The 16,267-nt window shown below is 47.7% G+C and overlaps 3 protein-coding genes and 1 long non-coding RNA gene across 8 annotated transcripts in view; 2 read left to right on the top strand and 2 right to left on the bottom strand.

Moving 5' to 3' along the window:
* The window catches only part of LOC105354996 (CD209 antigen-like protein E), a 686,243-nt gene that overhangs the window by 478,643 nt on the left and 191,333 nt on the right, over positions 1-16,267 (bottom strand). The gene's annotated exons all lie outside the window — the stretch shown is intronic.
* LOC101160176 (pre-B-cell leukemia transcription factor-interacting protein 1) lies at positions 400-12,561 on the top strand. 4 transcript variants are annotated; one of them, XM_011480627.3, is made up of 10 exons: positions 400-737; positions 1,282-1,409; positions 5,984-6,071; positions 6,151-6,218; positions 6,664-7,270; positions 8,212-8,421; positions 9,855-9,898; positions 9,980-10,075; positions 10,152-10,332; positions 10,569-12,561. In XM_011480627.3, the coding sequence occupies exons 2-10, from the start codon at positions 1,338-1,340 to the stop codon at positions 11,510-11,512; spliced, it is 2,310 nt and encodes a 769-aa protein (XP_011478929.1). In that variant the 5' UTR covers positions 400-737; positions 1,282-1,337; the 3' UTR covers positions 11,513-12,561. The 4 variants fall into 4 exon arrangements, with proteins under 4 accessions (XP_011478929.1, XP_020562548.1, XP_011478927.1 ...); XM_020706889.2 differs by having other exon boundaries at positions 401-737; positions 6,664-7,262; positions 8,210-8,421; positions 10,566-12,561; XM_011480625.3 differs by having other exon boundaries at positions 403-737; positions 10,566-12,561.
* LOC110015847 lies at positions 4,660-6,002 on the bottom strand. The gene is made up of 2 exons (XR_002291107.1): positions 5,644-6,002; positions 4,660-5,523 (listed from the first exon to the last, which is right to left on the bottom strand). It is a non-coding gene; the product is annotated as an uncharacterized LOC110015847 (long non-coding RNA).
* Positions 13,680-16,043, top strand: LOC101155040 (protein S100-A13). Its single transcript, XM_011480624.3, has 2 exons — positions 13,680-14,491; positions 15,748-16,043. Exons 1-2 carry the CDS (start codon positions 14,363-14,365, stop codon positions 15,880-15,882), a joined length of 264 nt encoding a protein of 87 aa, XP_011478926.1. The 5' UTR covers positions 13,680-14,362; the 3' UTR covers positions 15,883-16,043.

The raw sequence follows: 16,267 nt of genomic DNA, 5'->3' as shown, positions 1-16,267 counted from the left end.
GGGAGGTTCTGACTCCCTCAGAGGACTCCTGTGTGTTGAGTTCCCACTAAAAAGCTTTATTACGGTTCAGGAAAATCAACGTTCTACTTAAACATTACAGTTTAATAAAAGGCCGAGAAGTGTTCTCATGGAAAAGGATGTCTGCTTCTTCTTCTGCTTCTTCTTCTTCTTTTCGCTGACTGATCCTGTCATTTTCTGACCCTGTGGGTTTCAGATGATTGACATGATGACAGAAGTGTCTGCAGAGGAGAAATCGGAGTGCAGGGGTTCTCCACGGGGGTAAGTCCCACAGTCAAATATAGTTCTGCAGACGTGTCAGTCCCGGGCTGGACCGGGACCTGCTCCCACCCGCCTATATATACATGTGGAGGGAAGGAAGGGCCCCCACGCCACGGCGCGCGCTTTCAACCAAACCCACCAAGAAGAAGAAGAAGAAGAAGAAGAAGAAGAAGAAGAAGCTCGGCCTTCACCTGCCGTTTTCACCTGGATGCGTCAATCACGCTGGCCTGCATGTCGTTCTCCGTGACACCACGTGACCGTCTGATTGGCCCGTCAGTGGTTTGGGGGCGGGCGCTCCCAGGCGTTTGCTGAAATCCCATTGGAGGACAGCATTCAAGGTTGATGTGACGCAGCTTGGAATTCCCAAAGTTTTCGAGTTCTCTGGAGGAGAAATCTGTTCTCCTTTGGCAGAAAAGACCCAGGAAAAGGTTCTGCAGAGCTCTGGTCCACAGGAGCAGGTAGGACCGGGTCGGCCCGGGTTGACAGCGCCGCTCCGGGCTCGGAGGAGGAGGGGGGGATTAGCGCGTGTTTGTGAGGCGCGGGGCTGAGCGGGGACACGGAAGTGCGGGATTGGGAGTTTTTGGGCTCCTTTGTTTATCTCCGGGAGTGAAGGTTCAGACCGGTGCAGGTTCTCCAGGGAACCCCGGTGGACAGGTGAGGATGGCGTTCTGCGCGCTCTCGATCAGCGCGTTCTCGCTCCGGTCGATAACGGTTTATTGGATGAATGGATCATGAGACAGAATGATCGATTACAGATTTATTGGAAGAAGTCCAGATGTCTGCAATGTTCCGCTGCGCAGCAGCTTCATACCATGTTGCGTAACGACCACCGGCCGCTTATCCGCGGTGCGCAGAGCAGCTTAGCGCCGGTTACGTAACGGCTTAGAACCCCGCGCACGCTCCGCCGTCCGCTACCGTCGCGTCTGGAGCGGCAACCGTGAAGTCCCACAAGGCATCTCGGCTCTGGTATGTTAAACTGAAGGCTGCTGTTGTCATGCGCAGAACATCCGAAAAGCCAACCAGCCTCCTGCTGTACCGATTCTGGCCTGAAGGGGGCGATGTCGGACAGCAGCAACAGCACCGGCAGCAGCGGCTCCTCAACCAACAGCTGGACCCTCCTCTCTCCCGAGGTGAGCAGGGGCGGAGTCGCGATGACGTCACCTCAGGTTCATGGCAGTACTTTTTTTTTTTTTTTTGCTTTATTGAACACAATACAAAACAACACAAGAACATTTACATAAAATTAACAAAATATGGCGAATACAAGAAATAATACTGCAATTTGAAAGGAAGCAAAAAAACAAAACAAAAATTCTTATCAGTATGCATATATAAACCTGTCCATAGTCATAATCATAGAGAAATTAGGGAAAAGTATAACATAAGGAAACAAGAATTCCAGAGTTGGATTATGTTATAATAAAATGCAGGGGGGTACAACAGATAAATAAATGGTCTCGAATATTGGGAATTTATCAATATCTACTATGATGATCAGCCAGTAACCGTGTTCATCTGCTATATGGGACACAATTTTGTCTTGGAAGTTTTGGAGAAGTACAGCGACCCCTACTGATCTGGAATTGCCATGACGGAGGAAACCTTGTCCCCCCCCATTGCTGACACCAAAATGATTTATCTGCATTTGTAGAGTGCGTTTCTTGTAAAAAAAAATCAAAATCAACATTTTTCCCTTTACAAAATAAAAAAAAAACAAAAAACAAATAAACTTTTTCTCTTTGTTAGATCTCTCAGACCTCTTGCATTTAAATAAAGTAAAGAAATACCTGTTTTAAGGTGCAACATGTAACAAAAAGGCAAACTTAACAGACCTAAATGAGGCTGAAAGTATTACTGAACAAAAACTTTTAAGCAACAAAACCTTGAATTTACAATAACCATCTTAACTAAATAAATTGCAAGACTAACTAAAGTCATGGAATGACTCTCTGACCATTAATGAAAGCATAAGGACCACGAAACATTGTCTTACAACCATTCTTTCTCGCCTGCTCAACTTTGGGCCACACCGCTTTCCTTGCCTCTCTGTCTTCTTTGATGAGGTCTTCTGCAAAGCGGATGTTGAGGTCTGGACAGACTGGATGGTGTTTAGTCATTCGCCACAGTTCGTCTCTGTATCTCCTTCCTGTGAACTGAATGATGATTTGACGAGGGCGGTTGACGTCGGTTGGGCCCAGCCGGTGTACCGTGTCCAGAATGTTGTCCACTTTCTCTGTCCAGGGTGGTGCGATCTTTGTGATGAGATCTGCCACAATTCCTCCAGTGTCTTCCCCTTTCTCTTCTTTACCGCCATTTAGTCTCAAGTTCCATCTTCTCTTGTATCTTTCCGATTCCAATGTTTTCTTTTCCATCTCTGATGTTCTCTGCTCCAACTCCACAGTTTTCTCTTTCAGACGTTTCACTTCTTCTTCCAACTTTTTATTTCTGTCTTTACATTCTTTGATTTCAGCAGAGTTTAATTCCACAGCCTTGGCTATGGTGGATATAGTCAGAGTGTTTTGCTGCAGCTCCGACTTAAAGTCCATCATCATGCCTTTGAGGCTTTCAATTGCAGCCAAGATTGCGGCGTTTGAGGCTTCTCCTGGTCTGAGAGAGCGGGTTGCATCTGGTCTTAGCTTGTTTTGTGGCGCAGCTGGCTTCAAAGGTGATGCCACGCTGTTTTTTGTCCCCTTAGCATTTGTTTCCATGTCCTCAGGCGTGCAGTAGTCATGTGGAAACAGCATTTTAGCTCTAGCATTAGCTGTAGCTTTAGCATTGGGTTTAGTAGCCATGCTCGTATAGTTATTGGGCCTGTTAGGCAATCTTCAGTTGGCTCCTAAACTTGCTTTGTTTTATCTTGATATCCAGTGGAGAGTCGGTTTTGTAACTATTCCGTCCTAAAGTAACATTTTCAAGGTTATGTTGCGCAGAACGCTTACCGGACGTTTGCTCCCATCGCCATCTTGCCGCGAATCCCATGGCAGTACTTTAGAACAGTGTTTTTCAACCAGTGTGCCGCGGCACACTAGTGTGCCGTGGGAGATGGTCAGGTGTGCCGTGAGAAATTGCCCTCATTAACTGATCTAAAAACAATTACCATCTCCAGGAAATCAGCTCTTTGTTCATCCAAACAGGTCCTGATAAAACACTGAGAAGTTAAGAATATGAAATATCATAAAATTATTTTTTCTTTGTGTTTATATGATTCTATTAAAGACATTTTGATAAGAATAACGGGATACCGCGATTTAGCTGCAGCTATAACTGTGTAAGGAAAAGTCCCGCCCCTTTAACTGTCTCCACCAATCATTCTTGAAGGCTTAATCACATGTCATCAGTCTGACCAATCAGAAGTGGTTTGAGTATTCACTTCCTTGTTTCGATTTAGCGCAAAAAAGTCTCTCTGTTCTAACAAAAATACCAGCTAAAGCTCGTCTTTAGCGGTGTAGCTTTCCACAGAATCTGGTATCAGACTTGAACAAGTGAACAAAACCATGAAGCTCAAAGACGCTGGTCTTTCTGCGGTCGGCGGATTACGGGTACTACATCTCCCATGATGCAGTAAAGTGACTGTCTTAGCGCACAATGAGTCTCTCCTCTCAACGTCTTAAAACAACGAACACACATCAAACAGTTTTTGAATCTTTTGACTGAATTTTTAATACATCTTTTAGAAAAAACAGCTGCAGCTTCCAGCGTTTTCTGCAACAATTATCACAAAAATGCATGTGAGATTGCAGAGCGGCGGTAGATCAATAAAGACTGAGCCTTTTCTTTATTTTTTATTTATCTATTTTTTTGGATGCTGGTGTGCCGCGGGATTTTTGTCAAGGTTAAAGTGTGCCGTGGCTGAAAAAAGGTTGAAAAACACTGCTTTAGAAGAAGCATTTTGAAAGACCTTTCAACAAAAAAACAAAAAATAAAAACCTTGAAAGACCTTTAAAAATGCTCTTAAAACACGATTTGAACCATCGCTGCATGTAAACCCAAACCTGTGAATTTACACACTGAAAAACTTCAACCTTCATTTTATGTCACAGATTATTTTATATCCTTGAGTCTGTGATTATAAAATGAAACCCTATTTAAAATAAAGTCCTATATAATTCTCTGGACTGTTAATTACTGTCAGGATGATTGAGGGACAATTAGAAAAATAAACATTTTACGACTTTTCCTAAAGAAAACATAAAAAGAGTTCATGTTTCCATGGAGACGAAACGCCACGAGGCTACAGAAATCATCCTTTGGGTCATTATGACCCATGAACTAGAAAAACATTTGAACACAAGAAATGAGTTAAAAGGCCACACAAACACACACACACTCTAATCCAGATACACACACTCACACAAACAAACACACAGAGTCTAAGCAGCATTTTGTTGTTTTGCGGGATGATTAAAGGGTTTTTATAATTCACTTCATGAAGAATATGAAAACGGAAGGAAATTCCAGATTGAGAACTTTTTTTTCCAGTTTTCAGTTTAATTAAATCAGAAATAAGCTTAAAAGGGATTTTGTGTTGAGTAACAGAAAATATGATAAAAAAAAGTAACATGTTGTTTCAACAATAGATTTTACATTTTAAAATTCAATGAAGTTGCTTCATTTTGGGGGCTGTGGTGGAGTGGTTCTGTTTTGACCCGTAGGACAAGGGAAGCCGATGGAATCTCAAAATCACAACGGGTCATTCTGACACCAAACATCTTATTGTGAAAAACCTCAGAGGTGTGTCTGCTAACGTGTCACGTCACACTGTGCACGTTTGGCACGCCAGAAGGACCACGGCTGTCCAATTCCCTGCATTCCTCTTTGATTCCGGATGTCATTCCCGCCGCCGTCGCCTTCTGAGGTCACGTCTCTGCTGTGCGGCGCTGCTCTGGATTGCTGGCAGACCAGTTTTAACTTCCTGGACGACTGTCTTCCGTTTGTTTCCTAACACACTTTTGGTTTTTTGAAGTGGATAGATGTGTCCTTTAAGGGTCAGTGTTAGGGTTAACCCTACTGCTTTCTTTTCCAAACGGCGTGTCTGCTGTCACATGTAGATGTAGCTTCCACACGCGTGTACTGGTGGTAGTTTTCGCCAAAGTTACAGGGTCAAACCAGGATCAACGTAGAATGAAGGAAATGGGAGAACGTCATCACTGCTATTGACTGTAAATGAGAACTGGACTGAGAGACTCCTCCCTCTTGGCGTTCCAAACAGGAAGTGGCTCCAAGAAGCCAAAATGCCACAGACGTCTATAGAGAAATAAACCGCTGTCAGTCAGAAGAACCATTCTGGATCTGAGACTTTTTTTTCTTGATAATCCTAATTTTTGTTTCATGATCATTTTTCTGCTGTTCAAATTATAAACTGACCTGATTGGAAAGAGTGGTTGCCATAGAAACGTCGACTTGGACCAATCACTGGTTACATCCGGTTCAGAGATGGCGGCGTCCCCATCGTAAAAAAACATGAAAAGCATCACATAAAGCATAAGTGAATCAAAACACGAAACACAATAAAAACCTGAAGGTAAAAAGTTGGTTTTTCAAAATAAAAGCGGAAAATACAATATTGCCTTTAGGAAACTTTTTCTATTAAATGTGGAGTTTTGAGATGAACTGAAAAGGATCAAACCAAAGCAGTTGGGACTTTTGTACATCCGTGTCTGCTTGTATCGCCGTTTCCAAACCGTCTGTTGATGTCTTTACGCAGGAGGCCGCCGCCATTGAGAGTGTGGGGCCCGTGGACGACGGCACGGAGAGCCTGGGCGACGCCCCCAGTCTCTCTGAGGAAGTAGCAGGTATTTATCCACACACAGGCTGATTGTGGAGCCCGCACTGACCGTCCAGATCCCACTCTGATCCCCCATCTTCCTGTAGGAGCGGCGGCTGAGTTCAAGCCGGCTGACATCGCCGTGGAAACGGTGCTTTCTGAAGAAGGCCATCAGGTAGGTGGTTCGGTCAGACGTCTGCTCTGGCCCTGCAGGGCTGTGAGAACAAGAACAGAGATCTCTCATCCCCAACCGGGACATTCATTCCTGTAGCGTTCAAGGACAGACGGAACTCCAGAGGAACGTCTACGGCCCGGACGCTTTCTGAGCTGCTGAGGGAAAGACGTTAGCCACACCCACTTCAAATGTTCAGCCAATCACACGATAGACTAGACATGACGGATAGGAAAAGCTCTAAGTGGAACCCAGTTCTGCAAACACATCATCATAAAATGTATTTTAACAATTCAGGGTTGTTTTCTCCAAAGAATCCAGAATTGTTTGTCAGCAGACGAGGAAGAAAAGGCTGTTCACTCAGAGTGGGCGGAGTCAAAACACCTGAACTTCACCTGAATCAGTAACTCCGGTACATTAACTCAGGTAATCTGTCTGCCGTCACCAGGTGTGTCAAGAGACCTCCCCCGAGTCCAGCGAGGGTCCCATCCCGTCTAGTCCCGCCCGCATGAGCCCTCGCCCTAGCACCCCCCTTGACCCCCCCGACCTGGACTTGGAGAGTCAGCCTCCGGTCATTCACGACATCGTAACCACCTCCCCCAGTGACAACGAGCACCTGGGGGGCGTGTCTTTTGTCACCAACATTGATTTGAGCGCTCCCCTCGATGTTCCAGAGGTTGAAGTTTCCTCAGTGGAAACTGAGCTGCTGTCCTTGGCTCCGCCCACAGCGGAATGCTCCGCCCCTGCCGAGGTCGACACATCTGCCGACTCCGGTTCGATTCCCTCAAGTGACGTTGGGGAGACGCCTGACCGCACAGCTGAACCTGACCCCCCCACAGAGACTATCACAGCCACCAGCTCTTTCAGTGTCGAGGCTGAAAGTGGCGTGATTCCAGAACGAAAAGAGCCGCCGCCGCCACTGACCAGACAGTCGGATGATGAAGGTCCCGCACCGGAGACCAGGGGTTTGGCTGAAGAAGAGGAAGAGGAAGAGGAGGCTGCTGTGAAGCCAGAGATGCAGACTCAGGAGGAGGAAGAGGAGGAGGAGGAGGAAGGTAGGGAGCTACTGGAGATGAATTCTGCTTGGTCTGACATCATTGTATTGATTGATTGATACCTCCTTAACGCCTCAGTCGCATGCACCTGCGTGGGGGGGTTGACCTGTACCTGTGCTGTGGAGGGTCGTAGAGGAGCGGTTGCCTGTCGACGGGAGGACAGGGGTGTATTTCAGTCCCCTTGAGGCTCACATGGCCACCTAAACGGAACGTAGCATTGTGGTGTATCTGGTAAATGTACGGGGACGTATTCGTAAGGCTTAAAGCAGGTGCACGCACCTGACGTACAGGTGATGCTGTCGTACGCTGTCCTCACGCCACACTAGTTGTCAGTAAGGTGCGAGTACTGACTCCATTTTTTTCATCTGCTGACCCCCCGTGTCCACCTGTAAGGACAGTTGGGACTAAAGCTTCCTTCACACGACCATTTCCAATGAAAAGTCTGAGGAAACGCGCGTAAATGTGCATTTCAGGCCGCTACCAAAGTCCTGAACCACCGTCTTCCGGCTCCACGTACAAAACCTGCAGACATTGAAAGTTTCAAACTAGTTGAACTTTGAGCAAACAGGGACTCTGATTTGTTAGTGACGTACGGATGGCGTCCATTTTCAGGAGAAATTAAGACATTGCCATTTGTGTCCAGACAGAATTTAGCAGAAAGCAGAGCAGCAAACAGGACTCTGGCTTTGTCAGCATGTTTTTCATATGTGTCACGTAAAGCCCCCCCCCCCTGCTGGGAGCGCCGGGGAAACCCAGGCTTTTAACCACGATGGCATCCTGTTCTCCAAGCTGTCCTTTACAGAGCTGCTCCTCATTCCTGAACACGGACAGCTGAGCCTCTGAGGATGATTGACTGGAGTTGAAGGACTCACACGCTACGCTATGTGGTCGTTTGAAGACGGACTTCCTGCTGGTTTCACGTTTTCCTCGCCTTCCCTCAGACCCGAGCGGCAGCTTCGACGACGGCCTGAGGAGGAGGAACGTGGCCTCCTTCGATGCGGCCAGACCGCGGACTTCAGACGAGGACGACGACGAAGAGGAGGTGGAGTTGAAGTTGCCGGAGAGGGGGGAGGAAAAGCCCTGGTTCTCTGTGAACAAATGCATTGTGGGAGCTCTGGTCCTCCTCTTCTTAGGTTCCCTTTTCCTCTCAGGTGAGTTCTCCTCTCATAAAACCTACTTCTGCTTTTCAAACATTCGTTCAAACGTCGTCGACGATCACAAATCCATCACTGTCATTAGCTAATAACCTCAAACTCTTTGAGCCAACTTTATTGTTCCAACTGTTGTTTACAACAGTCCCGATTGATTTGGTTTTCGCTCCACAATCGTCATTTCAAATAATTCCAGGTTTTATTTTATGCAGCAGATGCTTCTACCTGATCAAGTCCGTCTTTAATGACCTCGAGTTCAGCTGATTTTTTATTTGTTTACTTGATAATAAACACAACGTTAAATCCCACATTCTTTACCAAACACTTCTCCATCGCTCTCTGGAAAAGGTCACCAGGATTTTTCATAACGTTTCTTTGGTAACAGTTTATATTATTATTGTTAGTTACTGCATAATTAAGCATTACTAAGTGTGTTTTTAATGCATTAGTTAGCAGTTGACTGTTATTATTATATACTATATTATTATTATAACCATTTATGATGCATAAATGGGAACACTTTAAAAAACAGTTAATGTAGTTTTGTGCAGTCATTCTTTAAGATAAGCCAAAACATTTGTTATAACATGATAACAACCATCATCCTGGGATTCTTCTGCTTTAGTATTTTAGAAGGACGTCCAGGCCTTTTCCTGGACTTGGTACCAGTTCTGGTTTGAGATCAAATTATTGCAGCTTTTATTGCTAAATCATTTCAGGGAAATGTCTGAAGGAGCTTCAAGCAGCTTTGGATGATCGCTCTGCAGTTTTCTTGCATAATTAAGAATTCAGAGAGCGACTTTGACCAGATCTGGCAGAGTGTCACCCTGTGAGAGTAGATTTGATCTGATGTTAAAGAAAAGAAACAAAACTCCAAACGGATCTAAAAATGTCCTTTTTGTTGGAAAGGATTCGCCGTCTGTTTGACTGACGGCTCTCTACCTGTTGCTCCTCCTCCTCACCTTGTTTCCTGTGACCCTCGGTGTTTACGGGTCACATCAGCTGCTCTTTTGCTGGAGTCAGCCGTATCCTTGTGTCCGTTTAGGGTTTTGCTGACGAAGCTGCTGGGAGTCGCCGGGTTTCCTCTGTGAGCAGAGCCCGCGGCGGCGGCAGCGGCGGTTCTGCGCTGGCGGCTGGATCTCAGTTTACTGTCAGAGCTCACATCCATTGTGACGGCTGCTGCTGCTGCTGCTGCAGAAAGAGGCCGTTCTAGTCCCAGAATCAGGCTTTGGTCCTTTTTTCAGGATTTGCTGGGTTTCTGAGCAGGAAATCGAAATCTTAGATCTTTGATTTTGAGGATCTAATTCATAAAATGAGTCTAGAATTCAGAAATGGGATGAAGTCTGTTCTTTTGGGGCTGTGGGGTGTGGGAGGGGAGGTGGCGGCTGTGCATCATACCGCGCTCACACGTGTGATGTTCCGTGTTCTGACAGGTGACTTTGACGCCTCTGAGCTGAGTGATGGAGAACAAAGTCAGGTCTGTTGTTCCATAAAACCTCTTCAAACCACAGAAACTAACAATCAAACTGATGACAATGCCGATGTTCGTCACATCCAGGACTGGCTCGGCCCCGATCCTCAGGATATGAAAGCACTGATGGACAAACTGCTGCAGGAAAACCAGGAAATCCGTCAGCTGGAGAGTCAGCTGCAGGTCAGTACGGAGTCCCGTTGGGGTCAATCCTCCCTAAAGAGAAGCTGAAGAGCTCGTCCTGTTTTGGGTTTTCCAGACGAAGACGGAGGAGCTGGACTTGGAGGTGCGAGCGGCGGCGGCGAGCGGGGACGAGAGAGGAAAGGCGGAGTTAGAAACGGAGAACGCCAAGCTGAAGGAGGAGCTTGGGTCTCTGCCTGAGCTGAAGGAGGAGCTGGAGCAGCTGAGGGCCCGAGTGACGGAGCTTAGCCGGCTCTCAGGTACGTCCGGAAATCACCTGAGCTGCTCGGTCTGATCTCTGTGACCAAACCACGAAAAGATTAGAAATGTCCGTCATGTTAGATGTCTGTCTTTTTAGACCATCAAAGCTTTTCCTATTAAATGACGTTTTTACGTATCTTGAAACTCATTTCTAAGTGAACGTTTATTATAGAAGCTTCCAGAGATGCATCCACCCTAAAATGATTCTCTGATGTTTGTGAATTTTCCACAGCAGTCCCCCCCCCTCCTCCTTCCTCCTCTCGGCCCGATGATGTCGCCGCGGGAGAGCCGGACGCCATGGAGGACGCGGGTGCAGGAGCACCGCTCCAAGAAGAACTCCAGCGACAGAAAGGCCTGCTGATGGACAGCAAGAAGAGACTGGAGGGGATGAAAAAAGACGGGGGGCACAGGAAGCAGCTCCAGGACGGCCTGGAAGAGGTCCGCAGGAAACTGTCCCAACACGTGGAAAGTCTGGGAAAGAAGAAACCGCAGGAGACCAGGCGGAAAGAGGGCAAAGGCAAAAGGTCCGAGGGCCACAGGAAAGAGGAAAAGAAGGAGTGGAAGCACGGCAAAGAGGGAGGATGGAAGGGCAAGGAGGAGGAGTGGAAGCCCCCCAAGGAAAACTCCCACAAAGAGGCCTGGAGGAAGCACCAGGACGAGTGGGAGAGGAAGAAGAGCGAGCGCCGCGTGGACAGAGAGGAGCGCAGGAAGGAAAAGCCGTGGCACAGCCGCTCTCACCCTCCTCATCCTCAGCAGCAGCAGCCCCCCCGGCAGCAGCACCACAGCCACTTCTGGAAAGACCAGGAGCTGAAGCTCCACCGCAGCGTCCGCCCCCAGCTGGGCTGCAGCTCGCTGGAGGACTGCGCCGCCAAGGAGGGCCTCTACCCAGTGGAGCTGCCGGAGTTCGAGGAGCTGCTGGAGGGCTACCTGAGCAAGCTGGAGAGGTCGTCGGCCGAGAGCAAGAGCCGCATCAGGAAGCTGACGGCCGAGTTCTTCGAGGACGGCGTCTTCATCCACGACAGGGCGCTCTTCAGCAGCTTCGCCGAGGACGTGGCCGACGTGCTGGAGGACATGGTGGACCTGTTCGAGGCCGGCAAGCAGACGCGCCACGACTCCCTGGAGGAGGAGATGGAGGAGTTCGAGCGGGAGGCCATGTGGAAGTTCGCCGCCACGGCCTAGAGCGCCGGCAGAGCGCTTCTCGTAGGACGCTCCTTCTCCTCTTCATGGCTGCAGTTCTCGTAGCTTTTGGTACAGAATGTTCCACCTTCATCCGCCATGCTGGACCCAGTGGGGCCACGCCCCCTCAGTGAAGTGTCATGTTGTTTCTTCTAGTTCCAGTGCATGTTCCAGTCAGCGACGTTCACGTGGCTTTAGGGAAATGGTTCTAGTGTCTGCTAGTAATCCACTCCTTCATCCGGTATTTCAGAAGCATCTTCCTGCGTTTGAGCTGAAGCTAAAGGTTTCTGCAGAACCTCTCCGGTTCTGCTCAGAACGGCGGTTCCGTCAGTCTGTGAAGAACCGATCCTCGTGTCTTCAGGATGATCCCGAGTCAGGAGACAGAAGGAAAGGCCGTTCCTCAGATCACTGCAGCACTTTTCCTCACACCTTTCAGAAACGTCTCTGCTTTCGTTCCGGATGTTCCTCCAGAACCTCGGAGGTGAAAGGTCACATTCAGACTGGTCACATTTTTTTTTCCTACCGGGACAGTGTTGCTTTCCGCTGCTCCTCCTCTTTAGCGCTTCTGGTTTGACGTGCATGCAGCCGTTTAGGATTTTAACGTGTTTTTTTCTGAAGCGCGGCGCCAAAACGGAGGTGCAGCAGCTTCTCTGCAGGTCTCGGTTCTCGACGGGACGGCTTGGTGATGAGCAGAGGAGCCGCGTTGTGACGAATGTTCACCCTTTTCAGTGGTTTTGCTGGTCGGAAAATGCTGCCGTGCCTTTACCATGAGGTCTGATTTCATTTGCTTTAGCTGCGAGAAAACGACGTCTACAGAGTTAGCCTGCAGTTTGCGGGACGGAGAAGAATCCTTCAGTCCATTCTTCTCTGCTGGACGTCCCGTGGAGAAGCTTTGGACTCCAGAGGCTTGAAGGAAAGGTTCAACGCAGAAGTTTGCATCCTGTGGGGCAGCAGGACGATGTGATTGATCCCTTTGAAGAATTGTTTTCTTATTCTCCAGAATGTCCTGTTTTTAGGAGATAAATGTTCAATAAATTTTTCACCATCAAGTCTGTAATTGACATTTTTATTTGAATCCTTTGGATCGGAACAAACCATCTGCTCGGCGACGGTCGTTTTGACGGATCAGAAGCATTTATCTGAAAAATAACCTTTTTGTTTCTCACAATTCTTTTTCTTTCTCCACCTTAAAGCAAAACCTCACCAAACGTTGCTCCGTATTCCCGCCAAAAATGAAAATGGTAAAAAAAAAAAAAGCGTGATGACATCACAGCGGGAGGAACCATCTACAAAACGGACGGGGCCAGAAAGGCTTGTGTGGTCAAAAAAAAACTAAACCAAAACACAGGTGTTGGAAATACCCAAAGCAAGTTTTGGAACTATTATGGGATGGCCACAGGACCTACTGCTTGGCGGCCATTTTGAGATAAAATTTAAAATATGGTGATTTTTAATTTTTTTTATTTTCCCACAAGTTTGTGTTTTGTGTAGTTTGTGCAATCGTCACGTAATTTTGAAGAAAGGCCACCAGCTTTAGTCTACGAGGACAACCAACGTTTTGTTGACCTTTGACCCTGGGAAGAGGCCGTCTTAAATCCCCCCCCCAGAAAAGATGAATGACCTTTGGTTCCTTCTACAAATGTAAACTCCGGGGCATTCGATAAATCGCCTCCAAACTCCTGGAAGTTGGTTTCAAAGTTTGTCGATTTTGAACGGCGTGATGGTGGCGAGCTCGCTAAAGAGGCGTTCCCCTGTTCCCCATGTTTTTTTACAGAACTATTGCCAAAATCTATTATGTATGTTATCTATTATAACAACATACAATAAGAACGTATTAGGAATGTGGGCGGGGTTAACAAATAACTTTGTTGCTAAGGAAACCTGAAATGGTTGCTATGTAAAATCAAACCAACAGAATTGCCAAGAAATGTTTTTTTTTCCATGAAGTGCAGCTCTGACCGGCATGGCAGAGGGGAGGAGCCGGAGGCGACCAGTCAGCCGGTGACGGCGGATGGCGCCTGCGGCCCAGAAAACGCCGCTTGGAGCTTTAAATTTAACGGCTGCTGCCATTTTTTTAAACTCGTTCCTTTGGTTTTCTCCTGTCAACTTTGGGTTTCGGGGAAAAGGTGCCAAACAAATGTGTCATTACTATTTATTCCTTTCTAAAACGGTCAAAAAGGCTTCACTCACGCTGGCCGAAGGGCTGATGCTTAACTCAGGTAAACGCACAAACACAGAGGCGGGAAAAGGCCACAAACAGTCACGGAGGACGTCAGCAGCTCAGTCTTTGTCTGAGTTTCTGCTGAAAACATTTCAGCTTCAGGTTTGCATCCAACGAGCTCCAGAAGGTGGAGCGTTGAGCTGCAAGCTTCTCCTTTGGGTTCCAGCAGGAGATCCCTGCAGGCGTTTGTTTGTCCCCAGGCAGCGCCGTTATTTGAGTCATGTTTTCTATAAACGAATTACTGCTGCGGCGTGCTGGATTCCATCAGGCCGGCCTGATGCTATCGCTGCAGCAGAGAGACTGAGGGGCTTTTGTGCCACCATCATCATCATCATCATCATGGTTTGCCCTTTGCAGGTCAGCATGGCAGCTTCCTGCTTTTGTCTGCAGTTTTTCTGATGTAAACATGCAGCCTGGAGGATGGGGGTGAAGAGGAGGGCGTGCTGAGGCTTTTTTCCGCTGATGTGTGCACCCGTGAGGAAGATGAGGCGCGCATATTTAGAGGTGATGGTCAGAATAGAGAGAGACGAGGCTTCAGACACCTGCTGGAAGCAGAGCTAGTAGAACAGCTTCTGGTTCCTCGTCAGACTCCGACTTTCTGTTTGATCGTTTTCTTTGCAGCGTGAAGCAGCATGGAGGCAGCCATCACCACCATAGTCAGCCAGTTCCAGGTGCATGCTGGGAGTGAAGGATGCTCCAGCACGCTGAGCAAAGACGAGTTCCAGCAGCTGGTGGCTTCTCAGCTTCCAAACTTGGTGAAGGTGAGTCTTTGTTCTGGTCTCCACCGTCACCTGTTGGTCTGCTGACGTCTCTGACCGTCATTACAGAAAAAAACTCACAAAAAGCGTTTTTTTCTGTTGGACTGGGGTCTTTTACGCTTCATTATGAGTCAAATTAAAAACAAATCTATAACATGTGACTTCTTTGGAGACTTGGGATTATAAATCACAAGCTTTTAACTTCTAAGTGAACATTTTGTTTCATGTCATAAATCCTGAATCATCATTTTCTCGTCTCTGGTTCTCATGGAGGTCCCATGTTCCAGTTCTTCATTGCAAGGGGAGCACAGGGGAGAGGAGGGGGATGTGGTGGAGCAGGAAGTGGCAAAGATCTGTGAGGATGAAGTCTGGGAGAGTTTAGGAGAGGATGAGGAGGAATGGAGGAGATTTTTCAGAAGAAGGGCGCTGTTCAGATCAGTGGAAACAACAGAGGAAGTTAGGCTGAGGTCAGAGGTGAACATCTGTGATCAACAGGATGGTTTCATGCAGAGACAGAGAACCACAGATCTTTGCTCTGACGATGTTTCTGCAGAAGATCAGAGACGTTCAGAGGGATCTGGTCTGTGTCTTTAGATCTAGAGAAGGTCAGGATCCAGAGAGGAACGGTGGGGCTTCAGGGAGCAGAAGAAAGACTTTAGGGTCTGGAGGTGGAGAGGCTTGTGCAAGCAGGTGGAGGAAGGCTTCAGGTGTGACCAAAGAAAAAGGTGCAGCAGCCATGTTGTTGGTTCAGAGACAGGAGGCAGCAGAGAGGAAGATGCTGAGGTTCTCTCTGGGACCAGGACGGATCAGGAATCCAGAAGAAGAAGAGATCACGGTGGATGTTCTGGAGATCCATGCAGGGAAGCACCTGGAGACGGTTGAGAGGAGGAGCAGTGATGGGCTGGAGCTACAGGAGGAGCTTCACGGGTGGAGAGATGAAGACATGAGAGGAGGGTGCATGGAGAATTTGCTGTGGCGCCCCCTAATTTTCCCGTTTCTCCTTTTCATCCATGAATATTTTCTTTAAGTCGTTAAAATGTTTCATTTACAGAAGCATAAAATAGTCATAACAAATGTGAACTTTCTAACAGCTAAAACCAATGAACATTAATGAGTTTATCAAACCCTCAATGTCAGATCTATGACTAAAGAGAATAATTGCCCTTAAAGGCTTTTTAGGAGCAAAGTCTGTCTGTCAACCAGGAGGCAGAACCTTCTGGGATTCCAGGAGTCCTGATCCTTGTCTCCTCTGTGAACAGAACGCCAGCGACCCCGGAGTGATCGACCAGCTCATGAGCTCCATAGACGAGAACAACGACGGGGAGCTGACGTTCTCCGAGTTCTGGCAGCTGATCGGGAAACTGGCGAGCAAACAGGGAGGTTACGGCCAGTAGGCCTCCAGGATCTCCTGGTTGTGCAACACCTGAAAGGCATTTGAATTCCTTCACGGCTCCGCCCACCTGCGTGGCACATGTGTGACTCCGTGCTTAAGCATTTGTTGAATGTCTGGAACTATGAATTAAAGACTTCCTGGTGTTGCAGCTTCAACCATCCACTTCCAGCCTCCTGTCATTCATTCATCACCTTATATGGCGCCTGGTCGCACCCCCCCCCCCCCCATGACAGCTGCACCAATCCTGAAAAGAGGCAGCCGCTCCCGTCCAAGTCTGCGTCCAGAACGACCTTTTTCACAAACAAATGATGCACACATCAAGATTTTTAACAGGTGACTCTGCTGACGGGGTGTCCCCCCCCCCCCAGCTGTTTTACAGCCCATAG

The sequence above is a fragment of the Oryzias latipes genome, chromosome 11 (genome assembly GCF_002234675.1).
Source record: "Oryzias latipes chromosome 11, ASM223467v1".
Taxonomy (NCBI): Eukaryota; Metazoa; Chordata; class Actinopteri; order Beloniformes; family Adrianichthyidae; genus Oryzias; species Oryzias latipes.
Note: the sequence above shows the minus strand (reverse complement) of the source record. Positions and strands in the feature narration are given on the sequence as shown.